This window comes from Diceros bicornis, chromosome 18 (genome assembly GCF_020826845.1).
Source record: "Diceros bicornis minor isolate mBicDic1 chromosome 18, mDicBic1.mat.cur, whole genome shotgun sequence".
Taxonomy (NCBI): domain Eukaryota; kingdom Metazoa; phylum Chordata; class Mammalia; order Perissodactyla; family Rhinocerotidae; genus Diceros; species Diceros bicornis.
This window is the reverse complement of record NC_080757.1, coordinates 46,838,235-46,863,276: the sequence shown is the minus strand read 5'-3', so window position 1 is coordinate 46,863,276 and position 25,042 is coordinate 46,838,235. Positions and strand designations below refer to the sequence as shown.

Sequence of the window (25,042 nt, the reverse complement as noted above, 5' to 3'; positions counted from 1 at the left end):
CTTTGCTTATGCTCCCAACCCACCAGCAGCCTGCAAAGTTGGACAGGCTCCTGTTCATCTTTAAGACCCCCTTCACAGGTCACCTCCTTGACTCCTCAAGCAGGGTGAGCCCCTTCCTCATCTGGGTTCTGGGGGCACTTCATTGAAGCTTCTGTTATGGCACTTCATGCTTGTTGTGAATTTTTGGTTACATTTGTCTTCCTGCTGGATTCCTAACTCCTTGAAGATGGGGTCTCTGGACAGCCAGGGCTGCTCAGTAAATGTCTGAGCCACTTAACGCTGACTTGGGTCCCAGAACCCTTCTGACTAGGCTAGTCTTTTGGGAGAAACAGAGGGGACTTGACTTTGCCTCCTCAGGATGTGTCGTCTGTAACCTGTACCACCGTCATGGCAATTTCCAGTTCTAGTTTCTGATCCTGAGTTTCACGTGGCTTTTTGTGACTTTTTGCAGTGGTTTTCTCCCCTGTCCCTTAGGCAGTGTGCCTGTTCCTCGAGAAGAGACAGATCTGCCTTCAGAGGTATGAAGGAAACATGAGAAGGGGAAATTGTGCAAAATGACATTTCATTAATAGGTCTAATCTGTTTTCTCATAAGGAATTTTCTAGGCTTAAGATATGCATCACTACCTTTCTACCTCATTGCTTAAGCACAAGAAAAGTGTTTATTTGCTCTCCATTGTTTTCGAGGACTGAAAATTAAGTTTTGTGAGAGGGGTTATGAGAGAGACCTATTTCTGCTTTTGAGTATCTTGAAAATGTGTTTTCTTTCTCTTTTTTGTATTTTACTTTTATCACAGAAAGTTCTAAACATGTACAAACAGATCATTATATAACGAACCCTCATGTACTAGCACTCAGCTTCAGCAAGCACCAGCTGATGCCCAGTCTCGTTCTTCTGTACCCCCATTCATGTCCCTCCCTCGTGCTTGGGGTTTGCTTCAAAAGAATACATCTCTCATTGCAGGGGGGAATCTCTTAAATAGCAGTCACCACACATAGTAGCATAGATTTCGACTCCATGGATATTCTTTGCAGCATTGATTGGTATGTATTGGAATACGGTTGTGAATGTTGAAGTACATGGATAAAATGCCTTTTTTGGCTGTGACTTAGTTACTTGTCCTTTCGTTCATATTTGGATGGCTGTACAGGTTTGATGGCACTTCCATCACTCAAGAATGAATTCTGTGAAGTTATGACATCTTGAGAGGCCATAGACAATTCAACTGTTATCCTCCCCCTTTAATTCCTTCACAATTGATTATAGTATTCAGTGTGCATTTTTAGGTCTGAGTTACTTCTGCCAAGGTAAGGTGAATAAGGGCATAGTAGAATTCGACTGCCTTTAGTATGGGCGATTTTTCAGATTACTTTGGTGTTTCTACATGATCATCTTTGTCAGACGTGATATTTGGTGACTTGCAGAGGTTACCTGCGAGAAAATTTGTTGCATCCTCTCCCAGTTCTGATAAGATTTGGAATTTGAGGAGCTTGTTGTTAGATGTCTGTTTTAAAACACTCTCCTCCTGAAAGCTGAACTTTGAGGAACGTTTGAGACTTACTACCCTACAATTTGGACCTAATAACTTTAGTGGGGGTTAAAGGTTTAGGTTGTGGAAGTAGCTTTCCTCTGGAGGGAGGAAATGAGCTGCCATTGGGGAGAAGTATTCCCTGCTTGGTTCACTTGAGTGCATGAAACATATTTGGGAGACTTAAGTTTTGAGTTAAGGTAGGGTGAATGACCTTGTTTTTACCAATAATTTTTACAAGAAAATGGTATTAGAACCTTAAGCATTCTCTTGAGGAAATGGCGGTTGTTTATCGCGTTCAGACTAGCCAGTCTCATTTCACTGTCAGCTAGGATTAAAATCTCCATGTCCTGTTTAACTCATTCCTTTCTTTCACTTCATTTTTCTGATCAGGACTAAGTTTTGTTGATATTTTTCCCCCGCCTGTCTGTTTCCTGACTACCCCTCCTCTATCCCCTACTCCTACCTCCTTACTGGCTCAGACTATCTTTCTTGGGTTATCTTCCTCACTACCCTTTATGCTTCCTTGTTCTCTTTCTTGTTCACTTTGTACCCTGCTGCCTGCCTATCTAATCTTCTTTTGAAAAGAAAAACCTTTTCTTTTCCTCAGAAGCCTCCGGTCAGTCCCTGGTTAATGTCGCGCATCACTAAGTTTTCATGACTTGATTCTCTGTGGTCTCACTGCCTACTGCCCAGCCTTATTTGTGTTGCTCCTCAGAAGAAACACTTCACGCTTGCCAAGCCTGTGTCCTCATTCCCACAAACAGAGTGACGGTTCTTCACTCACGTTGTCTTGTCATCCCTATACTCTGGATCAGCCTTCTTTATGAAGTCTCCCCCAAGCACGCAAGCCCTCACTGACTTCCCTCACCTGGGAAATCCTGTGGTACCTGTGGTGTATACCACATGGATGTTTCAGTGGATCATTATATACTGTTTTGTTTTTTTGAGGAAGATTGGCCCTGAGCTAACATCTATTGCCAATCTTCCTCCTTTTTCTGTTTTCCTTTTTTCTCCCCAAAGCCCCAGTAGATAGTTGTATGTCATAGTTGTACATCCTTCTAGTTGCTCTGTATGGGACGCCACCTCAGCATGGCTTGACGAGCGGTGAGTAGGTCCGTGCCCAGGATCCAAACAGGCGAACCCTGGGCCACCGAAGCAGAGCATGCAAACCCAACCGCTACGCCACCGGGCTGGCCCCTATACTGTTTGATGTACATCAGCTTCATAAGCTCCTTTCTTTATCCAGCACGGCACATAACAGAATCAAGCTGATGGTAGATGTCTGACATTTGTTTTTGAGATGTGTGTGGTAAATCTCAACAGATAATTACTAATCGTTGGGTTGTCATCCTCCTCCTCAGACAGAAAGGGAGGGAGAGAGAAGGATGAGGCTCTTGAATATTTGGTATATGGGGAGGCTTACAAGGAGCAGAAAGCAGTTGGGACTTCATTTGTGGTCTTTTGATCCTTAAATACCCTTCAGAAGGGCCAACTCAGAACATTTGAAGTCATTGCTAGAGATGCACTTAGAAGGGGCTGGTTTGGAGAATTTCTAGCTGTGCCATGACGTCTTAGTTGTACCTGGAGAAGTCTTATAGTCAGAGAAGAAGCTGGTTTTAAATGCTGGGTGTGGAGGGGTCAGCTAGGTGGTTGTGCTTTAGAAAGAAGAGCAAGGTGCAGTGGGGCAGCAAAACCAGTGCTAATCTAAATTCTGCCAGAGAAGCAGCGTGTTCCAGAAATATCAGTGCTCATCTGGAGAAGAGAAGAGAATGATCTTGTAAGCTTCCTTGAGCTCCAGTCAAATGGGCAACCTGTTCCTGTGGCTTCTGTAATCAAAGGGATCTTATTCCTCCCTACTTGGAAGAAAGTCTGCCCAGAGCTGCCTCCAGAGAGAGGCTGTCAGTCCCGAGCTCCAGTTTGAAACAATTATTTAAATTTTGGTTGACTTCATCAAAGACATTTTCCTGACTTATCACCCCCATGTTTTCCCTATACCCTCACCAATTCTGGTGAGCCTGTGTTTAGGGAGGCCTGAAAGGGTGCTGACAGGGTCCTTCATGCTCTTCAAGTGGATTTCCGTTCAGTCTCTTTGAACCTGTGAAATGGTAGATCAGGCTGTCAAGATGTATACTACAGGAGGGCAGGAAGAACATGCCTTTCTTTTCAATCTATTGGAAAGATTTTCTTAAATAACTTCTTTTTTTAGCTTCTCTCTTTTTTTAACTTTTCATTTTAGAAACCCTCATGCACCTAGCTTCAATAATGATCAACACATGGCAGTCCCCTTCCCCCTCTTTTCCATTATTTTGAAGTAAATCCTGTATCATTTTTTCCATAAATTTAAATAATTTTTAAATGTGAGTGAACAAACAGAACTATGTCTGGGCAGCTCTTTCTAGCTTTTATCATGTAGGTTTTTGTGTGGGAAAGTACTTTTCATTAGGAAAAACTTATTTGAGTGACTATATTCCACATACAATATTGAATATCTTAAATTACTGACTAGTTTTCATTCTGCAAACAGCATTACCTACTAAATGTGAGGGGAACAAAGACCTGGGTAGCAGTTACCCAGGTGTTCACTCTCTGATTATTCATTAAACTGTCATAAGCTTTATGTACTTTTCTGTGTATATTTCACAATGAACAAAATAGATGGTCCCTGCCCTTCAAAGTGCTTAAAATTCAGTTCAGCCTCCAGATATTTGAGAACCGGAGAGGCTACATGCAATTAAGTGCCTGTCCCTTGAGAAATGTGATAAATGCATCATAAGAACATACTGAGGGCAGTAGGCGGTCAGTTTCTGATTTCCTGGAGAAGGGGGCATTTGAACTGACCACGAAGGACAAGCAGATTTAGATAGATGGAGATGGGACGGGTAATAGTGAGCACAGAGACCAACATGAGAGCGTGGAGGGAGTTTTGGAAAGAGATGTGATTGAAAGATAATCATGGAGAAGAGTTGGGCCCGGGTTTTGCAGAACCTTGAATGCTTAGGCCTGTGGTTCCTAAACCATGCTGAGGGACCCTGGGGTGCCACAGTGAACTCACAGGGGCACTGCAGCTTGTTTTAAATTTTTGCGAGAATAGCAATACTTGACAAGTGTCAAACACCATGCTTGAGGGAGTTTATAGTTTTACCATTAGATTGTGCTCCTTTCTTTTCAATGAGGTATCTTTGAGAAGCTGAGTGTTTGCTGTAATAAAATTCAAATACTATGTGAAAATGAATGTGAAATGGTAATGAGGGTGGCGATGTCTAATCTGATTATAAGATTTGAAGTATGTGCAGCACCCAACAGGTACACACATCCCTTTAGTAGGTAATTATGGTTAAGAATGAAATAAACGTTTTTCTTTGAATTTACATGTGTTATTTTTTTCACTTGGCTTTTAAGTTGCTAGGCCCTAAATACTTAAGTCATTTGGACCTAACTGCTTAATAAATGGAACCGTTAGGTATTTCTTTTGGCCTAGGGCCCTATGGAGAAATTACTGAGACACGAAAGATGCTGTGAACCAAGAAAGTTTGGGAACCTCTGACTTGAACCATAGAGATGGAAGGTATTGAGTAGGCAGAGGGAAACCATTGTAGGATTTTATGTGGAGGAAAGACATGAGCAAATTTGTCTTTGTCAAGCCTTTGCAGGCAGTGGGTGGAGTGCATATCTTAAGGGCAGAGATCTAAGACAGGGAGCTGGTTAGGAGACTGCTGTGTAGACCCAGTGAGAAGTGGTGGGTGCCTCATTTTGGCAGTGGTGAAGGAGATGAAAAGGCGGGCATAGATTTTGAGAAATGTTTATTGGTAGGTCACATCTTATGAAACTCAGAATCTTATTGAATGAGAGAGGCTTAGGGTTAAAACGAGAGAGTCAAGGACAACTCTGAGTTTCTGGATTGTGTGACTGGGTGCACGTGGGGCCAGCCCACCAATCTGGAGAATGTAAAGGAGGAACAGGTTCTGGGGGTTATTGCATCAAGGAGTGAGATACCACATAAGCAGTTGGAAGTCGCACTGGGTCATGGACTCCACGAGAGAACGTTGTCAGATGCCACATGGAGAACTAATAAGATTTGCAGGTGTTGGTTAGATTTGGTCACTGGAACTTGAGAGTGGCACTTTTGATCTTATTCTGAGGGAAGGGACTGGAGAGCAGTGAGTGGAGAAAGGCACAGAAGGTGAGAAGGTGAAACAGAGGATCCAGCACAATGGTTTCCCAGTATGGCTCAGCATGAGAATTACCTAGCAGTGTTAAAAACGCAAATTCCCTGGCCCTTCTTACAGACTCAGCTTCCTAGGAAAAGGCCCTAGGAATCGACATTTTAAAAACTATAAGTAACTTATGCATTGCTGGTGGGGATGTAAAATAGTACAGCCACTTTAGAGAACTCTTGGGCAGTTTCTTGTCAAGTCAAATGTAAACAATGTAGCTTAGCCGTTCTACTCCTTGGTATTTCCCAACAGAAATAAAAATATAGGTTCAAACAAAAGCTTGTACACAAATGTTCATAGCAGCTTTATTCACATTTTCCCAGCCAAAAACTGGAAATAACCCAAATGTCCATCAACAGATCATAAACAAATTGTGGTATATCCATACAGTGGAGTACTATTCAGCAATACAAAAGAACAAGCTATGATATGCACAACAATATGGATGAATTCAAAAACATGATGCAGAGAGAAAGAAGCCAGACACAAAAGAGAACCTACTGTATGAATTCCATTTGTGAAATTTTAGAACAAACCCAGTGAATCTCTCAGTGGTTATATGGGGTGGGAGTTTGGGATATTGAATCCACAAGGGTATGAGGGTGATGGAAATGTTCTATATGTTGATTGTGAGGGTGGTTACATGGATGTGTATGTTTTTCAAGATTCATCCAACTGTACACTTAAAGTGGATGCATTAGGAGAGAAAGGAGAGCATGTGCAAAAGAGAGAGGGGGAGCCCAGAGTTTTGGTGTGGGGGAGGCAGAGGGGAAGGAGTTAGCCAGCCAGAAGAAAGACATGAAGATCTGTGAAGACAGGGTACCACCTGGGGGCTCTGGATAGATGAGTGTGAAATATCTCTGAATATGAAGGTGAAAGCATTGTCTTTTTATAGATATGTGAAGGGAAGGGTAGAGTTGGGCAGACTTGGAGGGTAAGGGTAGGAAGTTTCAGAGAGCTCCCTCTACCCCCTCTACTTCCCCTGTGCCACAGGAGGCAAAGTCATGTGCAAAGAGAAGCGGGCCCTGAGGCAAGGAGTGAAGGTTTGAAATACCAGCTGTGAGGAACAGGGAACAGAGGCCAACCAGATAAACGTGTCTCTTATGACTTGGGGCCCAGCTGCATAGATGTGTAATGGTATCTCCACAAGTGATGGTAGTGTTTTCTTCAGCAGTGCTCAGAAGTCTGGATGGAGGAAAGGGGCTTGCTAGGTAGATTCTGGGTTGAGGGTTGATAGAATGTAGCTGCTGGATTATTAGACATGAGCAACAATGGATATCCAGGCTAAACAGGAACAGAAGTAGGAAGGAAACATTTATTGATTGCTCCAATCAACAAATATATTGAGCACTTCCTATGTGCCAGGGCCTGTTTTAGATGTTGGGAATCTAGCAGACAACAAAAGATAAATCCCAGCCCTCATGAAGCTTCCAGTGGTAGAGTCAGACATTCAAAAAATAAGCAAAATACACAGTACTTTGGAGGTGGTGTCATGGAGAAAAATCAAGCAGGGAAGAGGAGGTGGGAATCCTGGGGGGTTGAAAGTGGTCATGGAAGGCCTCTGTGAGATGGTGATATTTGATCAAAGACTTAGGCAGAGGGAAGAGCAAATGCAAAGGTCCTGAGGCAGAGGCAGGCTTGGCAGGATTGGAGTAATATCCTTGAATTCCAGCAAAGCTGGAATACAGCAAGGAGGAAATAGTGGGGGAGTATTAGAGGGTGGGATTGTATGGGATTTGTAGACCACTTGTGGGAACATTGGTCTTTTTCTGAATGAGACGAGAACCACCAAAAGATTTTGAGTGACAGAGAAGTATAATCTGATCTATGTCTTTAAAAGAATCACTCTTCTCTGTGTCAAGGCACAGACTTAAAGGTTGACAAACATTTAATCCTTATTTAATCCACAGAGAGATGCACCTTGATGTTGGTGTTGTTATCTCTATTTTTTTTTCTTTACTAATGAGGAAATTGAGGCCCAGAGAGATTAAGTAACTTTGCTAAAGTCACTTAGCTGGTAATTGGCAGAGCTAGGATTTAAGCTTAGGTTTTTCTGATTCCAAAGGCCGCGTAGACTAGGAGAAAAGGGAGCGCTTGAAAGATAAGGGGTTCTAATGATGTTGAAGGAATACTGGGAAGTAGGAAACTGAGTGATGATCATGATAGAAGTAGACCATAGAGCTTGGCAACCACTGGGGTGTGTTGGGGAGAAATGAGTGTCAACAGTGTAGTTTGAGGCGTGCCTGTCTTCTAGGAGGATAGTGGTACTGTTAACAAAATAGAATGGTCAAGAGTAGAAGCCAGTCTGGGGTAAAAGATGGAGAATGTGACTTTGAGCAAGTGGTGGTTGAGGTGCTGGAAGCAAATAGTGGAAATGTCTGGTTGGTCCAGAAAGAAGAGCTCAAGAGATGGGGACCTAGAATCTCCCCATTGTGGTTATGGTGGAAGCTGTAGGGATGGATATGTTCTCTGAGAGGACCGAGGGGAGAACCTGGAAGTGTTCCTCCAGGAGTAGCGAGTGGGGAGAGGGGGAGCTGAGAGAGAGACGGATGAAAAATCAGGCAATGCAGGCCCACAGAAGCCAAGAGGTGAGAGATTCCAGAGAGGGGATGAACCACAGACTGGGAAGTGGGAGTGAAGGGGGCTGCCTCTGGCAGGGTGGCTGGGGCAGCAGGCATGTGGATCATCTGAGTGGTCCTGAAGTAGCAGAAAGGGTAAAGCTGTTGGTGCTGATGGACTGAGACACTGAGGCCCATACCTCGAGAAGGGAGCGAAGTCAAGTGTCCCATTGGGGCCCAATACAGGACAGAGTGTATGAGGTTTGAGAGAGGATGGGATCGATAATAAAGGTGAAAAAGGTATTCGTGGAAAGACAAAAATTCATGTCTTTTGAAGATAAAAGTGTTTAAATTTTTACCCTTATGAACTTGGATAAAGGAAGGATGTGAACATCTGTTTTGAGTCATTTCTGTCTGATGTTAAAAGGAGGATTAGATTAGCACAAAACAGTAGCAACAAGTGTCAGGTGAGCTCACCCAGGTTTCTCCAAGTGTAAAGATTGTGCCGGGTCAGGCCTGAGCTGGACCCACTAAGGGAGTCGAGGCCAGGGGCTGCTCCCCGGGGAGCAGTGAGCAGGTTTATTTCTTCCCGTGTTAATCCTGGAGACCAAACACTGATTTCAGCTATTTTTTTCCTCTTCTGGTATCTTTACCTTTACCTTGAATAACACCCATTTTTACACTTGTGAAGTAACCCTTTTTTTTCCTTCTGAAAATAAAACAGCTTTGTGAGATGGCTTTTATCCTTATCAGTCTCCATATAGATAGGGTGGCTTATTTTATACTAGCAGTGTTTGTTTATAGCCTTAGAGCTAGGCCAGGTTTCTTTTCACATGGCTGGATTTTTTTTTTTTCTTTAAAGCAAGAATCTTGCCTGATACCATTTCTCATTATTAAATCAAAAACAACCAGTTTTTCATATTGGGCTTTCATTGTACATTCTCAGATGATGCTTTTTGCTTTTCTTTTGCTGGCTTTCTAAAATATTTTTATCTTTAACCTTTTAAATTATGGAAAATTTCAAGCATACTTAGAGAGAATAGTAAAATGAACCCCCCATTGTCGCTACTTCCATCTTTTAAAAGTTATCAGCAGGCTGCCATTTTTTGTTTTATCTGTCCCCTCCATATGGTTTATTCCTGTAATATTTTAAGGCAAATCTCGGATTCAAATGGTTCTTTAAGGGAAAAAAAAATCTACAGGGTAGGTCATTGCTACACCTCAGAAGCTGAGCAGCAGTTTGCATCTCTGTCAGAGCTGTCTTAACAGTTGTGCTGTTACCCAGCCTGCAGCTCTGCAGATGTTTATTCCCGGGACCTTATCTTACCGAGTGGGTGGGATGCTAAGACACTGACCACAGAGTCCTCCTGCTGGAGCTCATCTCTTCCTAGCCTAGAAAAAAGCATGGTTCTAAAACACGGCGTGATTGTCCCACCGGTCCTTCCCTGGCTCCTGCCGATGGCCTGTGTCCTTACTGGAACCTTTCTGGTGCAGGACACATCTGGAGACCTGAGGCCTCTGTGTCAGGTGACCAGTGGATAAGCTCTAGAAAACCAGGAAAATCTGCACCTGAAGATGAGTCCCTGAGAGTGAGCAAATGCTGTACAGCAAAGATAAGCTGATGAACAGGACTCGCAGTCCTGGTGGGCTCCATGTCTTGTTTCTGATGAATTGCTGGAATTTGGCAGTGTCCTCTTAATCTGTGCTTACCTGTGATACCTTTAAGTGGCTAACACGGACAAAAAAGATGCCTTCTTGACTGCTGTGTTTTCTGTGGAATACGGCATTCCCAGCCTGCGTGGCTTCAGGACTGCGCTGAAGTAACCGGGTGGTAATTGCACCTCGACTATTTCAGTAGAGCTAGTGCTGTGTGCCCTTATTTCCTGTCTCTTGCATCAGTCTGTTTGTGAGAGTGAACCGAGAGGTGATTAATGGGAACAATAAACATATGCTATTGACTGAAAGTTCCTCCTGTTTCCTAAAATGTTTTTGGTTTAATGAATTGTTTGTGTGCTGCCCACAGACCACATGTGGTGTGTGTACTTCTGTTGTTGTGAACACCGTATGCCTTCACATAGGAGCCAGGCTTGTAAAGCAAAGTCAACATATGATAAGACTTGAAAGAGTTTCCTTCTTCTGAGACTCCCAAGTGACTAGGAGAATTAGACAGCTGTCTGTCACCATAAGCAGAGCCCGTGGAGCCTAGAACTCTGTACACAAAATCGTATCATGATGCTTGTTGTCCTTGCCCCCAGCTTTGAAGTTGAGGACAGCATGGCTGTGTAGCCCGTGGGGTTTTAATTGCTGGAAATACCTCATTTCTGTGCAGTCTCATGCCTGTGGATTTTACTCTGTTCCCACACTACTACGTCGGCGTCCTCTCACCCCACCAGCATCTACCCCAAGGGATCAGGAGCGTCCTCTTGATTTATGCCTGGGAGAATCTAGGGTGGGAGAAGTTCTGCCATTTTTGACAACAGCAAACATAAAATTGACTTTGTGTGTGTGTGTGTGTGTGTGTGTGTGCGCGCGCGTGTGTGAGAGGAGGATTAGCCCTGGGCTAACGTGTTGCCAGTCCTCCTCTTTTTGCTGAGGAAGATTGGCCCTGAGCTAACATCCGTGCCTATCTTCTTCTATTTTATATGTGGGACACCTGCCACAGCATGGCTTGATAAGCCATGCATTGGTCCGTGCCCGAAATCTGAACCTGTGAATCCCAGGCTGCTGAGGTGGAGCATGCGAACTTAACCACTAAGCCACCTGGCTGGCCCCATAAAGTTGACTTTGAGAAAAGACTTCTTTCCAATTTAAGAAGTAATGCCTGCTCTTGTAGAAATTTTGAGAAATATAGAAAAAGTGGGGGAGTCACTTATATTTCCAACAAAGATAACTTACAATTAGCATTTTTTTTGCCTTTCCATCTAGTTTTTTCTATGTGCATTGAAGATTTTCTCCTCAGCTGCATTAATACTCTGCGTACAATGTTATCTTTTCTTCTGAACATAATAGTATAAAGATTTGTACGTTTTAAATTTTTATTTTATTTTATTTGTTTTTTTCCCCCAAAGCCCCACTAGATAGTTGAATGTCACAGCTGCATATTCCTTCTAGTTGCTGTATGTGGGACACAGCCTCAGCATGGCCGGAGAAGCCGTGCATCAGTGCACGCCCGGGATCCGAACCCGGGCCGCCAGCGGTGGAGCGTGTGCACTTAACTGCTAAGCCACAGGGCTGGCCCAATGTTTTAAATTTTTATGAGCCCTTTTAGAAGCCTTAATTTTCTGCCAAGTGGACATTCTATAATTTAACCATATTATTGAATAGTGAGGTCATTTGTAATGCTACCATGAGCAACTTTGTACAGAAAACATTTTCTATATTTTGTGTTATTTTTAAACTAGATTTTATAGAAATGGAATTAATGGATCAAAGGGAATCAAGGAGAATGAACACTTGAAAGCTCTAAGATTGCCATATTGCTGCCCCAACGGGGTGTATCCATTTAGCATCCAGTCACATTCTCATCAACAGCAAAATTGGTTTTTAAGGCACAATTTTGCTTTTCCTAACGGGAATATCTAGTACCACCCCAGGTATCTGACAAGGTGATGATTTTGGTTTTAAAAGTCCTTGATATGTCAGATAGTGACACTGTGACCCACTGTCCACTGTGGGTTGTGACTGGTTCTTCCTTCTGTGTCCATCCCCTGAGTTATATGCAAATTTCTTGATAGCAGTTCTATTCTGCTCTCAGTCCTCTATCCAATCTCAGTGACAATCTTAAGAGCTTACATTTGTGTCTTTGTGTGTGTGTTTTCTACAGTGCCTTTCCATATGTTATCTCGAGTAGGTAAATTTAAGTTATCGGTACAACTTGTGAATTGGTCCTGGGAGCCCTCTAGGAATCTTGATATTTTGAGGTCTGTCTGATGATGCCTTTGTTGTTGTTCTTTTGCACAGATCCGGTTCTGCAGGTTCCAACACATGTTGAAGAGTAAGTTTTCTGATTTGTTTCAGTACTTCCCTTCAATTCATTTCCTTAATTATTCAACAAATATTTATGAAGCTGGGAGTTGCTGGGAGTACATATGTGTGTAAATTTAAGGTATAATGAGAATGATTGAGACATCTAAAGTCTTACAGGTGCTATGATAGAAGCCTGTGTTGGGGAGAGGATGGTCAGTTCCTTGGAGGAGGGAGGCAATGGTATTAAAAAGGCTTATTTGAGAGGAAACTTAAGTTTTGAACTTAAACTTCCAAAGTCCTCAGGAGGACCTAAGGGTTTAGATCTCTCCCTCCTCACTGTTACACCATGGAGAGGAAACAGGAACGTGACCTGCTACTAGAGTGTGTGTGTTAGAGTAAAGTTGGATGGCACCGGTAAGAGCCTCAGGTGATGGTGCATCCTAAGCAGAGAAAAGATTCGGCAAGGGGTTTCTGAGCGACTAGTCCTAGTTCAGTCTTTAGCAGGTTAACTTCACCAAAGACCACCTTGCATCGGCTTCATGGGAAGCTACTGACTGAGAGACCTTGACCCATCTCCTTGGCAAGTTCTTTCTGATGTCAAGCTTTCAGAGTCTGCTTTTATGGCCTCCAGTTTAAAAATAAATATTTGTTGAACACTGAAGGTAGATTTTTTCTACCTGTTTATGTACTATGCCATGCTATTAAATATTAATTGCTGAAGTTCTATACACAATTGACTTGGAAGCTGAAAAGTAGTCTTGCTGGATTCTTTTCATGTATTTTACTTTTATCCAGAGTGCTTTGACCAAATGATGATTTACTCTTCTATGGTTTTGTACTGTTTTTCCTTTACAGGTTGCTTTTTTCCACTCAAGTATAGTATACACCACCACAGGGATATTTTATTTATGGCTAAAGTGAAAGAGCAGTGGGTGGAATTGTCTGATATACACACATACACACATCCCACTTCCCCTGCCCCCATTCATGTCTTTGATATTTTGTTCTGTGCCCTGGGCTATAATTTATCATTGATACTTATTGCTTACTCTCTAGGCCTGCCTTCCTTCCAGATCCCAATGATGGCAGCCTTTATACACTGGGAGGCAAGAATAACGAAGGCCTGACGGTGAGTGTATTTAGTGTCTTTGTGTACTTGGGAGGTTCTAGACCAGTGATCCTCAAATTGTTGCTTAAAAAAAAAAAATTCTGGGGATTCTGATTCAGGTGGTCTGGAGTGGGACCTGGGCATCAATATCTTTTCACAGCTTCCCAGATGAGCCTTTAAATGGCAGCCAGAGTTCAGAAACATTGATCCAGACCAGGAGATTCTCATGGTCCAGCCAACACACTGGAAGGATATAATACTGCCTTTAGTAACAGAATTCGCTCTAACTAGTGATTCTCAAATTAGTTTGAGACACTGCCCACCCCCCAGCAGACATCCCCTTGTGGAAGGAGCATGTGATATTCCATTCCCATCTCCGTTTGAGAAGCTAGACCAGTGGTTCTCAACCTTAGCTGCACATTGTAATAACCTGGAGAACTTTGAGTCTAGGTCCCAATTCCAAAAGTCTCCATTTAATGATCTAGGTCATCAGGATTTTTAAAAAGCTCCCCAGATAAGAGACTTTAGAAACAGGCCCACATATATGGTCACCTGATTATGACAAAGGTGACACTGCAGTGCAATGGGGAGGGATGGTCTTTTCCATAAATGGTCTGAGTCAATTGGGGATATCCATATGGAAGAAAACCTTGACTCCTGCCTCTTGGATTGTATTAAAATTAAGACTTTTTCTTCATTAAGAGACACCGTTAAGGGCCAGCCCCGGGGCTTAGCGGTTAAGTGCACGTGCTCCGCTGCTGGCGGCCCGGGTTCAGATCCCGGGCGCGCACCGACGCACCGCTTCTCCGGCCACGCTGAGGCCGCGTCCCACATACAGCAACTAGAAGGATGTGCAGCTATGACATACAACTATCTACTGGGGCTTTGGGGGGAAAATAAATAAATAAATAAAATCTTTATTAAAAAAAAAAAGAGAGAGAGACGCTGTTAAGAGAGGCAGGCCACAGTTTCTTTGCAATACACATATCCAACAAAGGATTCATATTCTGAATATATAAAGAACTCTTATGGATAATTAAAAAAAGATAGACAACCCAATAGAAAAATAGGAAAAGAGGATATCCAAGTGGTCAATAAACGTGAAAAGGTACTCAGCTTCATTAGTCATTAGGAAAATGCAAATAAAATTCACAATGTCATACTACTGCCCACTCACTGGAATGGCTAAAATGAGAAAAATGGAAAAAGAAGAGAGGTGTTGAGGGGGAGTGGAGCAACCAGAACTCTTGGACACTGCTGGTGAAAGTGCACATTGGTACATCCAGTTTAGGAAATTGTTGGCAGTATCTGTTAGAGCCTTATGACCCAGTAATCCTCTCCCAGGTTACATACCCAACAGAAATGCATGTATATGTTCACCAACCCAAATATACTGCGGCACTATTGTAAGTAACCAAAAGTGAAAACTACCCAAATAGCATCAATAGTAGACAGGATAAATCAGTTACAGAATAGTCATAAAATTTAATAGTCTACACCAATAAGAACAAACAGTCTATGATTATGCACAACAACAACATGGATGAAATCTTACCAACATAAGATTAGACAAAAGATGACAAACAAAAAAGGCTGTGCTCTGGATGATTCATTTATATTAAGCTCAAAGACAGGAAAAACGAGTCTATGCTGTTTTGAAGTTAGGATAATGATTACCTGAGGGAGTTATGATGGGAAGAGAGGGCAAGAAGGGGGCTTTCAGAGTGCTGGAAACGTTGTTTCTTCATCTGGATGCTGGTTACATGGTTGTATTCACTTTGCAAAATTTAACTGGGCTGTACGCTTATGTGTGCTTTCCGTGTATGTTCTGCTCCAGTAGAAAGTTTTAAAAGCCTACAAGCGATTCTGACGTGCAGCCAAGGTTGAGAATCACTAGTCTAGACCATGCTGGCTTGTGAGCTGTAATTCGGGTATTTTTAAATTATTTTATGAATACCTGTGACTGAAACAGATGGGAGGAGAAGGGCAAACCTTGTGTAGACGTGTGTGTGTTTCACCTTCAACATCTCTTCACAATAGAGCCTCTGTTTCTTTCTTTTTTTTGTGTGTGTGTGTGAGGAAGATTCGCCCTGAGCTAACATCTGTGCCCATCTTCCTCTGTTTTGTATATGGGACACCGCCGCAGCATGGCTTGATGAGCGGTGCGTAGGTCTGCGCTGGGATTTGAACCTGCGACCCCCCGGGCCACCGAAGCAGAGTGCACGAACTTAACCACTGCACTACTGGGCCGGCCCTGAGCCTCTGTTTCATAAGCACTTTGTTTGCCAAAAACTATGTTGAGCGATTTGTATAAGTTGTCTCATTTGAACCTCTCAGCAACCCCCTGGGATATAGGTGTTGTCCCCATGTTAGACATGTGGAAACTGCACCTGGAGAGGTGAAGGAAAGTGCCCAAGACCAAAGCCTCAAGTGTTGGACTTGGGACTTGAAGAGCTCTAACTTCCAAGGGATGCTCTGACCAACCTCCCGTGCGTGTCTTCCTCTGTTGGGGTTTAATAGTCCAGGAACGTGTTCCAGCTTGGGCCCTGAATCGGGAGGCCTGTAGCAGTGCTCAGCAGAATATATAAAGAATATTATATATTCTTTATACCACAGGACACCACAGACTCCAGACTGGAAGCCTTGCAACGACTTTCTGATTCTCAGAAACATCTGGCAGAAACCTAGTCCTTACAGCCTCTCTTTGGCATTTTTCCTTTTCTAAGGCTTAGTTTAAATGTTGAGATAATGGGAAAATCCAAATTGTTGATTATTTAAAGTTCTGTTTACTAAAGCTAGAGAGAAATCTTTTCTTTCTTGGAGAAAAAGCTAACAATATAGTAGAAGGAGGTATCTATAGAACAGTTTCAAGAACACAGAATGTTCCAAAAATAAAGTATACTGAAACAAACAGTAACCAAAAGAACTGGTCAGATGTCAGCTGTAGACTCAGAAGAATCCGTTTTATGATGAAATGCAGTTGAAACATGTGTATTCCTTTGAGTTTCTTTTCCTGGCACCTACCATAACTTCCTCCTAATACCAAAAGGCTCGATTTTCTTCTGTTTTTCAGTAGAGAATTATTTACTAAAGAAAACATCAAAAGTTTTCTTTCCACCTCAAACTCCTGTGTTGCCCACATAGTGATGACTTCTCGTTTCCCTTGGAGCTTCAGCTGGGTACTGAGGTTGCTTTTCTTCAGAGTTAGTCTCATGGCTTGCTCCCACTCTGAAAAGCATTGTTGTTCTCCTCAGTCTAGCCGGCTCTAGGTCAAGTTTCCAAGACAGGAGAATTCTTTCTGCTTCTCTTAGAATTTCAAAGATTGTATAACTGTCCATATTTGTAAGTCTTTTCAGAAAAGGTTTGTATCGTCCCCAGAAGCTTTCTGGACTAGAAATTTTGAGAGGCTTCTCGAGTAAAGGAGTTAGTAGTGTTTACAGGGACCTGGGAGCTAAGGGCTTGTCCAAAGTGGGTATGGAATCCTGGGACACCTCTTCCCCTTGGTTTCCAGTTAGGAAAACTCCTATCTACCATCAACAGTGCTTCTTTCTTTTTAGGAGAATTTAGTAACAGAAACAGACTGTGCAGTAAAATTGTAAAAATTGCATAAGACTTGGTTAACTTATTATTTTTCTTTGACATTTTTTGTTTTTTGAAGAAACTTCCCTTTACCATCCCAGAGTTGGTACAGGCATCCCCATGCCGAAGTTCAGATGGAATTCTCTACATGGGTAAGAGTTCCTGTTTTCAACACTGATACTTTGATCTCTTTGGAAATGAGCCCCAGAATCTGGGAAAGTGGCATGTCTGAGAGGTGTGTGCAGTCCCTCCCCCACCAACCCTTCTGGGAAAGGTCTTTCTTGCCTTGGTTGTGCTTGTTCACGCCAGGATCAGCTGACCAATTAAGAAAGGGTTCCCCCCCTTGGGAGCAGACTTGACACCATTAATATGGTTACTCATTTAACAAGCTTTTAGCTGCTGTGTTGACCTACCCCTGCCATTTAAAGATTGCAACATACCCAGAAGCAATTGGATGAAATTTAAAGTGAATACAATAGTCTGAGCCAAGGAAGGGAAGCTAGACTCTGCCTATTAATTATAGAGCTTTCTTAGTATTTCCTGCTATCAGAATATTGGATAAAAACAGCACTTAACAGCTTGCCTAGATAAGCTGCCTTCATACCTATGGGGGGTCACATCTTTCAAAGCATCAAATCACTTGCTTTTCTTTTACCACATTGCTGCCAAAATGTCAATAAAAATGCATTTGTAACACAAAGGGGAGCTGTTTTTATCTTGCAATCATCGTAATAATATCCTGTATTTATACAGCAGCTTTCTTTCTGAGGAACTGAAAGTGCTTATTGCCTATTCATGCCTCGGGAGGTTTCTGTGTATTTCTGGGTGTCAAGTGCAGGCTGAATTTTAAGTTTTTGCTAAAGACTCGGGGGCTCCTGCTTCCTTCCACACCTTCAGAAGGAGGAGGCCCCCAGCCCAGGGATTCAGAGGAAGTGATCAGCACAGGCTCTTTCCTCCGGGCCATGCCCCAGGCCCATCAGACCATCTTCTGACCAGCTGTGTTTTCTGTCTGGTCTTCAGCTTTTGCCAGCGATTCATCACTTATGGTGCATTTAGGATATTGTGTTCCCATCATCTTTGTGTGGTGCCCTCTTAAGTCAGTTCATTAAGCATGTTTAAAATTGTGGCAGTTACCCAATCCATCCGTTAAAGTGCTAGCTGAGGTTATGCAGACTGTAACGGTCCTTGAAGTAAGCAAAAGGGTGCTGTGCCAGATGGAAAGGGATCATGGTCACAGCTGTTTGGTGATGTTTTCACTCTACCTTCAGATCTTTTTCATATTAAGAGTTTATCTTTGAGAACAGAACATTTTGAGAAGGATGAGTTGCACACGTGTGTACTTGGCCTGTATGCTACATCTGTTAGAACTAAGTGTAGCTTTAGCAAATTCTAATGCCCTGTGATCTTCCTGGCATCTCAGTACTCTGCTTCTAAGAGTCCCTTGAAATAGGAAACTTGGCCAGTAAGTTAGGAAGATACAAGTAACCAGGGGCCATGCCTTACATAACAGAGATGCACACATCATGGTGAATGTGTTGACCTTCAGATGAGAGGCCCCTTCTACTCACTCACCGTTACCAGGATGCCCTGGTGTGTGTACTATAGATACATATGCTTTGAGTTTTCCTAATAGTGTTGTTTGGCCATGTTGTCCACCTGTTTAGACCTTTTAATCAGCTGACTGAGGTGAGGGGTGTAGTATGTGGCTGGGGAATAATTTACTGGCTGGTGTCAGGGCCTGAGATAACTTTGGCCTCATTAGCACCAGGTTGCAACCAACTCTGCTGCCCAGTCACGGGTCCCAGCTAATTAGAGTCATAAACAGTAATTATAGAGCTTTTCACATGAGGTCTCATCAGTAGAGATGTTGAGATACATGAATGATGGTTACCAGAGAGATGAGCCCCTGGGTACATTTCTGTATTTATATAGGTCCTAGTCTATGGCAAAAGGATTGCATTTTACAGGCCAAACTTCATATTTAAGGCCACTAATCAAAGCAATAAAATCTACGAGTTACTAGGTTTGGAGAAATTTTTATACCATGATTAGGTTATTAAGTTACTAGAAGACCCAGTGGCCCAAGAAGTTTTATTATTTTCCTATTACCATTTACCTTGTCACCCTGGGAGCATCATGGAAATGTCTTCAACAACAGCAGGAATTTCAAGCCTGTCTCTCAGCACAGAGAACATCTTAGGCTGCTGTCTTCAGCAGTGATGTTTTTTTCCATGCAGAACAAGTGTAAACCACAGTGTGTCCTTGTGACCTTGCAGGTAAAAAGCAGGACATTTGGTATGTTATTGACCTTCTAACCGGGGAGAAGCAGCAGACTTTGTCATCAACCTTTGCAGATAGTCTCTGCCCATCGACCTCTCTTCTGTATCTTGGGCGAACAGGTAAGAAGGAACTGTTACCGAACCAAAAGTGGGTTCACCTCCTGGTGAGTTAAAATCAGATTCTCATCCAGAAGTAGTTGTCACACAAAGTAGAACTTTTTTGCAGCAGATAGGAGACCACGTGTAATCATTTCCAAAGTCATGGCTGTCCCCAGCACGGGACAACAGGGGCCTTTTATTTTGGATGGGGAATGAATATTCAAAAGGGAGAGGTGGGCATTCGCTTGTGTAGGCTCAGTTGGAAAACATGCTTCCACATATGCTGCAGGTTCTGGGGATAAGGCCTAAGCTCCTCTCTTAAACAGTAAAATGCTTCCGAACCCAGCCTTGAGTTCCTCGGGGCAATTAGTCGGTGACAGAACCTTTTGTCATGTATAACCTGCTTGTTTCCAAAAAAGGACCTGAAGTAACCCCCCACGGGCCTCTGCCTCTGGGCTTCATTCTCTAGAAGGTGGCCAGAGCTGTCTCCTCCAGACACTGATTTTACCACATTGTTCCCCTTTATAAGACCTGTCAGTGGCTCCCCATTGTCTGGGGGATTACAGTCCAAACTGCACCACTGCTCACTAAGCCCCGGGATGCAGCTGCTGCCTCTGTCACCTCCTCCCTCGCTGCATTTCTCTCACTTAAACATTTCCAAACAGGATGAACCACCGGCAGTTCTCAGAATAAGCAGTGCTACTTTTACAAACTTGGAATAGAGGGGTCCGTCTCCGCCAGGTACACACGTTTTGGCCTGTGTGGCCAATGTCCTCTCTTCCTTCACAACGCTGCTCAAAAGTCAGCCTCTCTGTGAAGCCTATTCCCCACCTTGCCGCCCCTCTCCCCACCAGGGACGGCAGCTCTCCCATTTCTGGGCACACACAGCAGTTTTAGGGGTCTCTTGTAATAGCCATCTCACTGGCTGTCATTGGCCCTTCACAGGCATCAGCAGCACCCTCTCACCACGCCATTTTCTATCTCCTCTCTTCTCAGCCTTATTCTTCTTAACACTTGTCACTCCGTGTTTCTAAATCATATCTGCCTATTTTCTGCCTCCTGCACTAGACGGACTGTCACCTTCCTGAGGGCAAGACTTGGATCTGTTCACCTGCCGTATCTCCACACCGGGCACAGTGCTGACACGTAGTGGGTGTTCAGACGTTGGAGCGAGTGGCGGATGGGTGCGGGGATGGGCGCCTTATTCATTTTATGTGTGCAGCACCTGACATATACCGTCCTCCATAAAAATTGTGGGATGGACAGTTAAAATAGAGCTAAAAGGGGAAACAAGAAAACATTTAGAAGGAAAAAATTATGCCAAAAACCTAGGATGAAATCATTACAATTGAGCACTAAATATAGGTCTAAACATTGAGGTAGCCAAGGCTTTAAAAAAAGAGACAGAGTGGGACCCAGCCTAGTGGCTTAGTGATTAAGTTCACACGCTCTGCTTTGGCGGCCCGGGGTTCGCAGGTTCGGATCCTGGACATGGACCTGTGCACTGCTCATCAAGCCGTGCTGTGGCAGCATCCCACATACAAAATAGAGGAAGATTGGCATAGGTGTTAGCTCAGAGTCAATCTTCTTCACCAAATAAATAAATAAAATAGAAAAAGAGATAGAACCTTCCTTCAGGTGCTGTGGAAAACAGTGCTTTTCTAGAAATGAGTGAGACTACTCTTGGGCCCTGTAGAATCTGGCTGGGCTCTTCTGTACATAGGGGAAAGGTCTCTGTTAGATTTCAGGACTCTCTACTCGCCGCCACCTCCTGGTAAAAATCAAGTATTCCAACTTTAGTGACTGCTTAGAGTTTGTTTACTGTTTCCATCAAGTAAAGCCTTATAGTGGTTCCACCTTCAGCCAAGAATAAATATTGTTTGGTTTTCGGATAGAGTTTGAGATGTTTGAGGGAGTTGGGATATGCTCTGGCATTAGGTGGGATGTGTGTGCATGGGTATAGAAAGCCCCATTGTTTCCGTTATCTATTGCTGTGTAACAAACCACCCTAACTTAGTGGCTTCAAACACCAACATTTTATTGCTCACGATTCCGTGGGTCAGGAATTCAGGAAGGGGATGGATGTCTCTACTCCACATGCTGTTGACTGGGCTCACTCAGATGTTTGGGACCTTGGTTCAACTCTACACAGGTAGCCTGGACTTCTTTACATGGCGGCTGGGTTCTTGTCTTGAGTAAATGTGGACGTTACAATGCCTCTAAAGCCTGGGCTCAGAAGTCCCGGAATCTCACTTGCACCACAGTCTGTTGGTCAAAGCAAGTCACAGGGTCAGCCCTGTGACCCAGGTCACCCCTGAATCAAGGGGTGGGGAAATAGAGTCAACCTCTTAATGGGAAGACTGACACACACATTATGGGAGGGGGAGAGTTGGTGGTGGTGATCTTTTCAGACATTCTACCACAGCCCTCCCTCTGGCTACAATAGTTTACAACCCTCCCACCTGCAGAATGTACTCAACGCATCAGTCTCAAAATCCAGCATCTTGTGATCTACATCAGGTTTGGAGGTGGGTGAGGCTCCTTTTGATCTGGAGACCTGTGAATTAAAAAGACAGTTACCCCTCTCCCCCTCCCCCCCCCCCCCCCGACATACAATGGTGAGACAAACAGGATAGCTACAGTAAACATTCCCATTCAAAAAGGGAAGGAGAGAGAGGCACATGGCAGTCACTGGTCCTTAGTGATTCTGAAATCCAGCCAGGCCCATGGTTTCAGGTTCCCTTACTCTGAAGGCAGGGAAGGGCCCAGTCTTGTCCTCTGGGATTGATTCCTTAATGTATTGTTCTCAGGAGCTCTTGCTCCTGTCCTCTGAAAAGTTCTTTCTTTTCCATAAGAAATAGTTAGTGTTTTGTAACTTTCTCAGTCTGTTTCTTGTCCTTTGAAAGTTGGGGTTCTAGAGGCCTTTTTTTTTTTTTTTTTTCATTTTAACTACCTCTAGTCTTTTTACTCCATGCTGGTATCACTCCTTTAAAAACTTTGTGGGCTTCCCATGTGCCAAATTATAGTCTACTCCATTAGGTTAAATCTCTGTACTTTGTACTATGGAACAACACTCTTAGGGTTCTTAGAACCCTCTTACTTGGCAGAGGTCTACAAAGTACCACCTTAAATCCTTCTGAGGACTTAAAGAAGGGTCTTATAGCCTCACCCTTGCTTTGTTCTTGACCCTGAGGCCACTTTTTACATTGAGAATCTTTTCTAGCTGGAGCATCAGTCCTAGACCCTCTATATTTCCTCTTTAAATCAGTTTGAAAACTACATGGTTTCTTCTATAGCTTATCCATCTTGCATTATATCATACGCAGTTAAGAGAAACCATTTGGCACTTTCTTCATTCTGCATGGAAATCTCCTTAGCCAGTCCCACAAGTTCATTAGGTCCTTTCTTTCTATTTTCCAAGTGACTGCAAGCAGTAGTCCTACTAATTTAGTGTCACCACTAAATAACCTGTGTCACCCCTTTTCAGCTTCCAGTAGCAATTTCCTTACTGCTCTTTCAGTCTCCACGTTGACTTTCAGCCTCCATCTGCTACCTGGTTCAAAGTCAATGCCACATGTTTTAGGTTTTTGTTATGGCACCATCCTACTTCTAGGTATCAGTTTCTAATATTTGCTATCTATTGCTGTATAATAAATGACCCCAAAACTTTAGTGGCCTAAAACCACTGGGATATTGCTCCTGATTCTGTGAGTCATGAGTTCAAGGACATGGTGTGGCATGTCCCTGCTCCACATACTGTCACCTGGGTTCACTCATCTGTCTGAGACTTCAGTTCTCCCTCACATGGCCTTTCTCTTTCCACATGGATGGCCTGGACTTTTTACATGCAATTTAGGGAGGATTTGTCTGTTGTCATTGAAATAAGGTCAGCACCTCGGGGGGTGCTGTGGCCGCTCCAGGTAACAGGCTGGTGTGTATTCTCCAGAGTACACCATCACCATGTACGACACCAAAACCCGCGAGCTCCGGTGGAACGCCACCTACTTCGACTATGCAGCCTCACTGCCCGAGGATGACATGGACTACAGTAAGTGCTCCTGGGTTTGCAAGGTCAGGTGGGTACTTGTGATCTATGAGGAAAGGATTGCTCCAGAAAGCTGGATTTTCTTTTAAGACACTCTTGGTCACCAGGATGTGGACTTGCCAGGGACTTCTAGTAAATACTTCAGCAGTCACCGTTGAAGGCAGGGGCCTGGGTGAGAAGTGTGGAGGGGAACCCAAATAAAATGGTGGTGAGTTTAGCCTGAGAGGAGGGAAGATACACTTTGTTGAGTCTCTCTGCGTCACAGAAGAAATTTACTACAAGCCCATGGGAAGCAGAGTTAAACATCAGCTTGTGACACTAACAACCCACTCCCTAAATGAGGCTCATCCCCTAGTTATTTCTCTAGTAAACATTCCTAACTCAAATGAAGACTAAAAACCACTTTTACCATCTTAACCCTGGTATCTGAAGTCTGACAGAAATCTCATCTGTGTCAGATGTGGGCAGTGTCGTGGTCAGCTCTGACTTTCAGCTTGACCCATAGATTTGAAATGATTGCTAGAAAATGCCAGATTCGTAGGCATCTCCATTGGCTGCTTTCTCCTCAGTATTTACTGTAACTAATTGAATAGAGTGCTAAAGAACGTCACCAAGTAAATTGTATTCGAGAGTGATCTTCTCTTATGTTTATAAACCAGGCTGCTCCCAGTGTCTTGATATTGTAGAGCCTGCATGAATTCATTGGAAACAAGTGCAGTTATTCAGAGGAGATCTGAGAATACTCCAAAAGTCTTGTTTCCTCTAGCTGAGTGACTACAACTTGCCAGGAGAGGAGAGGATGTGGTTACAAGATGGGGTGAGGCTTGACATGCTTTGTTTATTTCCTCTCTACAGAGATGTCCCACTTTGTGTCCAATGGTGATGGACTGGTGGTGACCGTGGACAGTGAGTCTGGCGACGTCCTGTGGATCCAAAACTATGCTTCCCCTGTGGTGGCCTTTTATGTCTGGCAGCGGGAGGGTCTGAGGAAGGTGATGCACATCAACGTCGCTGTGGAGACCCTGCGCTATCTGACTTTCATGTCTGGGGAGGTGGGGCGCATCACCAAGTGGAAGTACCCTTTCCCCAAGGAGACGGAGGCCAAGAGCAAGCTGACGTGAGTCGGGGAGCTCAGGGCAGAAGAGGCAGCTGTGACCCTGACGTTCTGGTCCTGCTGCGGTGTGGCATACCATACACTGGAGACCAGTGGGCTCGGGGCAGACGTCTCCAAAGCCACAAGGAATAAAGAGCCAAGACTGTCTCATTCAGGAACTTCAGAATATAATAACTGGGGGGCAGCCCTTGAGGCTTCAGAATTCTTAAATATTAAATAAATTAAAATTATGGGTGGGGATAGGAAAGAGACTACTGGTATAACTACAGTACAATGTGGATATATATCAGGTGGCGGGAATATAAGAGATGTATTTCTCTTTTAACTTCCCTTATTTTCTAAATTTTTACTCTAAGTTATATTTTAAAAATCAGGAAAAAAGTGTTACTGTGTGTGTGTCTAAGACTCAGCAGGCTTGTGTTCTCCATCCCCACCTATTAATAGGTCACTTAGCCTTGCTGCGTCTCAGTTTCCCACTTTACAGAGTTGTGGAGAAAAATCAAATAAGATAATGTGCAGGAAAGTGTTCTCCAAATTGTACAACACCAT

At 43.5% G+C, this 25,042-nt stretch overlaps 1 protein-coding gene across 3 annotated transcripts in view; it reads left to right on the top strand.

Moving 5' to 3' along the window:
• The window catches only part of ERN1 (endoplasmic reticulum to nucleus signaling 1), an 82,633-nt gene that overhangs the window by 30,619 nt on the left and 26,972 nt on the right, over positions 1 to 25,042 (top strand). For 2 of the 3 annotated variants that reach the window (XM_058561372.1, XM_058561373.1), the window contains exons 3-8: positions 12,264 to 12,297; positions 13,326 to 13,398; positions 17,036 to 17,108; positions 19,233 to 19,355; positions 23,281 to 23,382; positions 24,235 to 24,496. In XM_058561372.1, the coding sequence (XP_058417355.1) occupies positions 12,264 to 12,297; positions 13,326 to 13,398; positions 17,036 to 17,108; positions 19,233 to 19,355; positions 23,281 to 23,382; positions 24,235 to 24,496 (667 nt within the window). The other variant, XM_058561374.1, reaches the window with a different exon arrangement.